Source organism: Cucumis sativus, chromosome 3 (genome assembly GCF_000004075.3).
Source record: "Cucumis sativus cultivar 9930 chromosome 3, Cucumber_9930_V3, whole genome shotgun sequence".
Classification (NCBI taxonomy): domain Eukaryota; kingdom Viridiplantae; phylum Streptophyta; class Magnoliopsida; order Cucurbitales; family Cucurbitaceae; genus Cucumis; species Cucumis sativus.
In genome coordinates this window covers 30,099,181-30,107,354 of record NC_026657.2, presented here as the reverse complement: position 1 = coordinate 30,107,354, position 8,174 = coordinate 30,099,181, and the positions used below count along the sequence as shown (strand labels likewise).

The 8,174-nt window shown below is 33.6% G+C and overlaps 1 protein-coding gene, 1 non-coding gene and 1 pseudogene across 2 annotated transcripts; 1 reads left to right on the top strand and 2 right to left on the bottom strand.

The window, feature by feature from the left end:
• Positions 1-261: 261 nt before the first annotated feature.
• LOC101216065 lies at positions 262-2,209 on the top strand (annotated as a pseudogene).
• A 312-nt stretch (positions 2,210-2,521) lies between these two features.
• On the bottom strand, positions 2,522-4,843 carry LOC105434961. Its single transcript, XM_011653665.2, has 4 exons — positions 4,688-4,843; positions 4,539-4,616; positions 4,292-4,387; positions 2,522-2,958 (listed from the first exon to the last, which is right to left on the bottom strand). Exons 1-4 carry the CDS (start codon positions 4,688-4,690, stop codon positions 2,881-2,883), a joined length of 255 nt encoding a protein of 84 aa, XP_011651967.1. The 5' UTR covers positions 4,691-4,843; the 3' UTR covers positions 2,522-2,880.
• Positions 4,844-4,851: 8 nt separating this feature from the next.
• TRNAI-AAU lies at positions 4,852-4,925 on the bottom strand. Its single transcript has one exon. It is a non-coding gene; the product is annotated as a tRNA-Ile (tRNA).
• Positions 4,926-8,174: the final 3,249 nt, after the last annotated feature.

The window sequence follows — 8,174 nt, the reverse complement described above, 5'->3', positions numbered from 1 at the left end:
CTAAAAAAGAATTAGTTGACTACAAAATTTAACTAAACTTATAAAATAATTATAATAATAAATACTTGTATAGGTTAGCAAAATACTCCAGCCATATTTTTTATTGTTATATTATTTTTTAAAACATTTATAAATAGCCAAAAGTAACATAGAAGAACAAAAAATAAAAGGGATAAAATTAAGAAATTTATATAAGAATATATAAGCTTATACTTTATGCACTAATCTAAAAACAAAAACTCTCTATTAATTGTGCTTAAATAAAATAAAATATAAAAATTTTAAGAAAGTAAAACTTTTTTTCTTCTTTTACTTTTTAGTATAAAATGTATTTATGCACTCCAACTCAGTGACCATTACATCTCCCAACAACTGACCGGAACAAAAATGGCAACCTCCGGCGACCCCTTCTGGCATCAGTTGCTCTTTGGACGGTGGTTCTCAGCCTTTGCCTCCATTCTCATGATGTCCGTCTCCGGGGCCGCCTTCACGTTTGCCCTCTACTCCTCCGACATCAAATCTGCCTTTGGCTACGACCAAACCACCCTCAATTTGCTCAGCTTCTTCAAGGCCTTAGGCGGCAATGCCGGCATCATCTGCGGTCTCATCAATGAGGTAGCTCCGACTTGGATGATTCTTCTAATCGGCGCCGTCATGAACCTTTTTGGCTACACCATGATTTGGCTAGCCGTAACCAAACGGATCCCCAAGCCCCAAATATGGCATATGTGTCTCTACATTTGCATCGGAGCTAATTCTCAGACCTTCACAAATACTGGGGCTATTGTAACCTGTGTCAATAACTTCCCGCAAAATCGTGGTTGTGTTTTGGGGCTTTTGAAGGGTTACGTTGGCTTAAGCGGCGCCATTTTGTCCCAGCTTTACTTTGCCTTTTATGGCAACAATTCCAAATGTTTTATTCTCTTAATCGCTTGGTTTCCCGCCTCCATCACTGTTGTTTTCTTCCGTTCCGTTCGCATCATTAAGGATCTCCGGCTGCCCAACGAGGCCAAAGTTTTATACCATATCCTTTATATTTCTCTCGGCCTTGCGGGGTCGTTAATGGTCGTACCCGGTTTCAACAAATACAATACGTCGGAAGTGCCATTGTTGTGATTTTTCTGCTTTTACTGCCTCTGGCCATTGCTTTCAGAGAGGAACTGATTGTTTGGAAGAGTAAAATCGGAAATCCAAATGGACAACTAGAGTTAGCATCTCAACAACCACCGCCGCCACTTATCTCGGCAGTGCCACTGAGCCCTCCGTCGGACTCCTGCTTTAAAAACATGTTTAAACCCTCAAACAGAGGAGAGGACTACACAATCCCTCAAGCCATTTTCAGCGTCGATATGATCATTCTTTTTATCGCCTTAATCTGTGGTGTCGGTGGAACGTTGGCGGCTATGGACAATTTAGGTCAAATCGGAGAGTCTTTGGGGTACCCATCTCAGAGTACCACCACATTCATCTCTCTGGTCAGCATATGGAATTACCTCGGCCGTGTAGCCTCCGGATTCGTATCGGAATATTTCTGGAAAAAGTACAAAGTCCCACGTCCTCTATTTCTCTTCGGGACGCTTATTTTATCCTGCGTCAGCCATCTTCTAATCGCATTCGGAGTTCCACATTCACTGTATTTTTCTTCAATCATAATTGGGTTCTGCTTTGGAGCGCAGTTGCCATTGATCTTGGCAATCGTATCGGAAATTTTTGGGTTGAAGTACTATGCGACTCTAAGCGATTTGGGAGTAGCTGCAAACCCTATTGGGACGTATATTATGAATGTGAAAGTGATGGGTCATTTGTACGACAGGGAGGCTGAAGGCAGATGGAGGGAGCAGGGGAGAATTTGAGTTGCTTGGGAGTGGAGTGTTACAGAAAGGCATTTCTTATAATCACGGGGACGACGGTGTTGGGAGGAGTTGTTTCCCTAATTTTGGTGGTTCGGACATGGAAGTTTTACAAGGGCGATTATTTATAAGAAGTTCAGAGAGGAGGAAGGTGAAGACGTCGAGATTAAAACCACCGCATCGACCAAGACGCCCAAAACTGAATCTGTTTAGTAATCTTTTCTTCTAAAACTATCATCTTCAGGATAAATGGACACTATCCCAAGTCCTAACAGACACCCATTTCTGAGCAGTTGGAATTAATGTAAAAAGTAATATAAATTAAAAGATGAGACAGAAAATTTGTTCCTCTGAAAAAATGGAAAAGCCTTTCAAAAAATGATAAAGTGAACAAATGTTGGTTTAACGTGGGGCCATATAAAAAATTATAGAATTGATAGGATTATAAATTTCATGATTATTTTGAAAAACATCCATATGTTTAACTCAGAATTAATGTATGGATGGTTTTCAAATGTGAGCCACGATAATTTAAATTGATTGACTTTATATTAGACTTATGAAAATTTAATAACTCATCGAGAGAACAACACATACCTTAGTCAGGTCTTGCTCCATGAACTTCACAAAAAAGAGAAAAAGGTGAACGCAGATAAAGCAGACAAGACATCAATGTCAAATTTCTATGGGAATAAAAGAGTTGGAAGACATTAAGGTAATGTTTTAGGCCAATTCCATTTACGAGCATTAATTAACTAAATCTAAGGAGAACATATTCAACCCATCCAACTAAATTATTCAGAAAGTATACATACTGTCTGTATTGGTGTTATTCAGAATGCACTGACAAAATGAACTGTATTGATAGTATTAGTGTTTGAAGTTTGAAGTTTTTTTTTTTTTTTTTTTCCTTTTTCCTGACCGATTGGAATCATAGTTTCCTAAAATCAAAGGCGTCCAAGCTTCCAGTCCGGAGTCCCAAATATTTGTCCATCTTGCTGACAGGTATGTACAACAGAAAGTTCCAGACTCAGTCCTGCTTATCATCCATGGCATCTACCGGTTTTGGAGGTGGGTGTTGCTGACCAGCTAGAGGTTCCAACTCCACCTGTTAAGATTAAGAAAAAAAAACTTGCTTCAAACAGCTAGAGGTGAAAACTTTCAGAATTGAAACCACTAAACAGTAGGTTTAGTTTAATGTAGAACACCCACATATCTGCTGTGAAATTTGAAATAAACAAAATACCAAAATACATACAGAAACTAATAGAAAGACGTGTATCGATTTATACAAAAAAATGAAAACACATATCCTTATGTCAACTTCAGTCTAAGTTAGCATACATCTCTGAAGTCTTCTTTAGCTTGAGATAATAAAAAATGCATAATGATTTGGGATCGACCTAGAAAAGAGAAAATTGTGCGATCAAATTCAAAAGAACCCATCTCTGATTTATTCATTCACAAATAACAAAAAGTGATTCTAGCAGGTCCTATAACCCAAGAATGATTTAAAACGGAAAAGGGCAGCTTTGAGGCCTTTTATCTTGGTGAGTTGAAGGGTAATTATCGAAACAACTTGAGGTGTAAATGACGCGAAGAGTCTCTCTCAACATCTTCGGTGGAAACTTTGCCTCCAAAAACTTTAGATGATCTTCAACAGTTCGAGCTCTCTAATTGGAGAGGCCAACATAAGCTCTTTTCGTCTTTTTCTTTTTCTTTTTTTCTTTTTCTTCTTTTTGTCATTATTCCTGATTCAACCTCCATCATCGACTTAGATTGATGGGCTTTTTATGTAATCCTTCATCTTAGATAATGGGACACCTTCTCATTTCTCCTTTAGGGCAGTTTTGTTGGGTGAATGAATTTATTTCAGCTTCTTTACAAAATAAATAAAAATTGAACCTGTTTAAGTAAAGGTCATTGCTCCTTCGAAACTACCCTAACACTACAAAACAATAGACATAAGTGCCTAATTAACGTCAGTTATGAACCCATCATTTATTTCGAATGTCTTAAAGTTAGTTCATTTTCCTTCCTAATCTTGTATACATGTTTCTACCCCGAAACACCAAAGAAAATTGAACGTTCCATCATTACCCAAAATCACTATTCGATAGAAGGTAATTGAAGTAACAAGATGCAATCCTATTAAATCTCCTCAGCATGCAAAAACTATTAAACGTGACTTCTTGAGAAAAAAAAATTAACCAATACAAATAGCCGAAGCCAAAACTCCTTCATTGTTTCCGAAAACTACCTTAGCAACAAGCATTCGGTCAATAACAAGACAAATTGATAAAAGCTTAACCTTCTACATAAAATACACACATCATTAGTATCCAATTTCTAAACAAAAATTCATCCATTTACCTAATCTTCCTTGTCAAAAAAAAATTTATAAACCAAAATTCAGTATAAACGATAGCAGAATCACTCACATTGCTATTTTGTTTGGCAGCAGGGCGATAGGGACAAGCCGGCGGTACCACCTGCGGTTTTCTATATTCCCAGCCAAAAAGTCCATAAATTTTGCCCTAATAGAAAATTCAAGAAAAACAACAAAAGAAAAAGAAAAAGAAAATTGAGATGAATATTAACAAAAATTACATCCAAATCTTTAAGGGGATTAGATGAGCATGCGAAAAGACGAGATCCAAAAGAGAAAATGAGTCATATTTGGCGTACCATAATTAAATAGAATAGAACAGGAAGAGCGTTGACGACTGGAATGAGAAACAGAGGCAACAGGCACGCCAAGCAAACCTAATCAAAACCGAAAACAAGCGTAAAAGAACATTTCAAACTGCGAATCGCAAGAAATTGAGGGATTTTACCATTTTCGAATCGAATTGCCAAAAGATTGAAGAAAGAAGATCGCGAATCTGAAGAACTGACGGACCCTTCGATAAATCTCAATTTATCTGAGTCGAGGAAAAAGAAATATGAAACCGTAATATCAAGGAGAAAAAGAGAATGAGAAAAAAAGTTATAAAAAAATTGGCCCATGCAGGTCTCGAACCTGCGACCTTCGCGTTATTAGCACGACGCTCTAACCAACTGAGCTAATAGGCCAATGTTGATAATAGACTCCTACTTTTCATATTTATTCCATTTCTCATTTATTACTTATCTTCAACATTGTGATTGTAAGGATCAATCTTAAAAGAAAAGAAAATAAGAATTATGTTCGTTCATCCACACAATTCAACCCAAAACATGAAGTTGAATTATAAAAAACTGACAAAAGATAATCATGAAGCAAAATGTGATATAAATAGTGTATATGTGTTAGTAGTTTAGATGTAACAGCTCAAACTCAAACTTTAGACAAGACTTATCATATAATAATGGGCTATAAATTATAATGTCTCTTCAAAATCCAAAGCCCACCACTCAAAAAGAGCCCTTAGCTTAGCAGCTTCTTTCAAATTCTATGGTCTTTCTTTCTCATTTTGGCATTTGTTGTTTTCATTTAGAGGGGTAAAGATTTCTGGCTTTTAGGCACATGGCTCTTCATGTATTCTTCTTCTTCAACATAAAAGATTTAGATGCCTATGGGCCCTTTTTTTTGTCATCCCTAAATTATTTCAAATTCTGTCCTTTCTGTATCATCATCTATGTGCTCTTTCCTTATTATGATAATATATACATATATGGCTTTCATTTCATAAAATGCAATAATGGCATTTTCAATAAGTAAAGTTTTTGTTAATCATTAAAAACTTTAGTTCCATACTTAGACCATCATACCCTTTATTATTATTTCAACTTATATATATATATATATATAAGAAAATGTATGAGAGGTATAAATATAATGCAAAGTACATATATGAGGAAATTTTGTGTTGTTTTGTTACTTCAATGATCATTTGATAAGATGAAAATATATCTTAAAACTCAATCTCTATAACAAATCGAGTTTTTTTTTTTTTTTTTTCCATTCTAAACGTGATGGTATCTTATTAGATAAGATTTTTTTATAAAAAAAATGATTTTTTGAGATTATTAGAGAAGAAGCAATCCCTGCAAAGGTGCTTTCTAAGGGAAGTTTTTGAGAAGAGTAGAGTTGAACTTGGAAGTTATATAAGGAAAACATGTTTGAAGTAATATTTGAAAGATTATATTTTGATTAACTTTCTAAATATTTAAGTCAGTGTTTATAAATGAAAAAAAAAAGTGTATAAATAAGTAAAATGTAAATCCAAACAAACCCTTCAAAATGATAAAATGAAAAAAGAAAAAGAAAAATAGTTGGCTGAACTTCAACTTCAACATCCCCACATGGGTGAGGCAAAAGAATGTTTGGGAAGTGGAAACTGACAAATGAAGCCTTATTTGAAATATGTATTGGAAGTTAGCATCTTTTAATTTGGTTGCCATTGTTAAGCTAAAGAAGCAAACAATATTCAAATAGTTCTGAATATGGCAAAAGATGCCAAAAGAAGATAAAAAGAAAGAGATTGAAGCAATGGCTTATCATATTTCTTGGTTTGGAAACATTCATAATATTCCACACAAAATCTCTTTATCACTCCAATTAATATATATAAAATGTTAAAAGATCATATCCCTACTTTTGGACCCATATATTTTATGCACCATCATGGAGTCTTAGCTTGTATGACATTATATTTGTTGGGGTTTTCCTCCTCCTCCCTTCTTCGTTTTCTTCTTCTTTTATACATATATTGCATTATTGTTTGGCAAAAAGTGGAATCTATAATGGTTGAGTTTGATTGGTGTATAAAGAGACAGGTTTTGTCCAATGAGACTGTGCCAACTCAACTTGTATTTTGTTTTCTTGTATGTATTTTGCTTACTACTCAATGCATTTTCTTCTTTTCCTCCTTTGGTTTGCTATCTTTGGATTCAAATCTGGGCTCTCACTCCCTTTGTCTCTACTCTAAAGTTAACACAGACCTGTTTTCTTTTATCTTTCTTTTTTTCTATTTCACACTACAATATATATTTACATCATCTTCTTCTCATTCAAATATACCATTCTTTTAAAAGTTTGTAATATAAATGTGGATGATCCATTTCAAAATTCTATCAGTTAAAAAATTAGAGAACTAATTATAATCACTGTGACACTGACTTTGATAACTATTTACAGAATTTACTTATTTGTGAAAATCGTTGAGAATGCATTAGCTACGTCCACTAGTAAAGTGAGAAAGAAATTTTGTTAGAAAGACAATTTCATATTCAAGAGTCAAAGGGACGTTAGTAAAGTTTGAGAGTTTGTGTATATCATTTCTCTAAACCCTAAAAACTGCATATACATCAACATGAGATCCATGAGTAACGCAAATAAAAGATTCAACTTAATCTTGACAAACTTCTTAATCATCGATATGAGTATATATCATGCATACATTAGTAAACCATGATTGAACTGATTCATTGTTTTGAATTATGTATGTTGATCTATGTGATCATGATCCCTTTGTTATATACACGTAAATATGCATTACAACATTCTCCATAAATGTGAAGCTTATTCTTCTTTCTCAAAAGGCACAATATGATTGCCATATATGAGACGTTTAATGTGGTTTATCATAAGCTAAGGATAAGCTATTATATGTCTAATTTTAGCCATTCTTTCATTGTTTCCACATGGTTTGAATTTTGTCATACATTGAGAATGATGGACTTTAAGAGTGCTTATCTATATAGATCATTAAAATGATTACATAAAGTTGTTTCACTAATCATCTTGAATAATTAACTCATAATACCTATTTATAGGTAAAACATGGCAGTGTGCATAACTATAAGAAATATTATATTGATGTAACTTCCTGTCACATTCAACCTTTATTTAAATTATTTTGCTAACCCCTTTTTCCCTTGTCTCTAGCCTTTAGGACTCATTTAATTAGTTGGAAAGACTTTTATGGTATGCTTTTATTTTACTTAAGAAAGATGTTTAAAATTAATCGTTTACCATTCTATATATATAGTTGTAGTGAGGTTAGCTAGATGATAATTAAACTAATCTTTTCACAACATTATTAAATTTTAAAAAAAGTTTATAAATTAATTTTATAAATTTCAACGTTAGTTTACTTCTTTTTTTTACTATTTATAATCAAAATTGTATTTATTAAAACAACTCAGCTAAGTAAATCTTTGTAAATAAAAAGAATCAAATCTAAAAACATTTAAAATTTATAGTTGTACTAAAAAAAGATATTTTTCTTTCTCTTTTTGAATTAAATGTCATTAAGATTTTTTTTTTTCAAAAGAAAAAAGAAATAGATCAAGTCATCTTTTTTTATGTAGTAATTGGTGTTTCAATTACTACGTTAT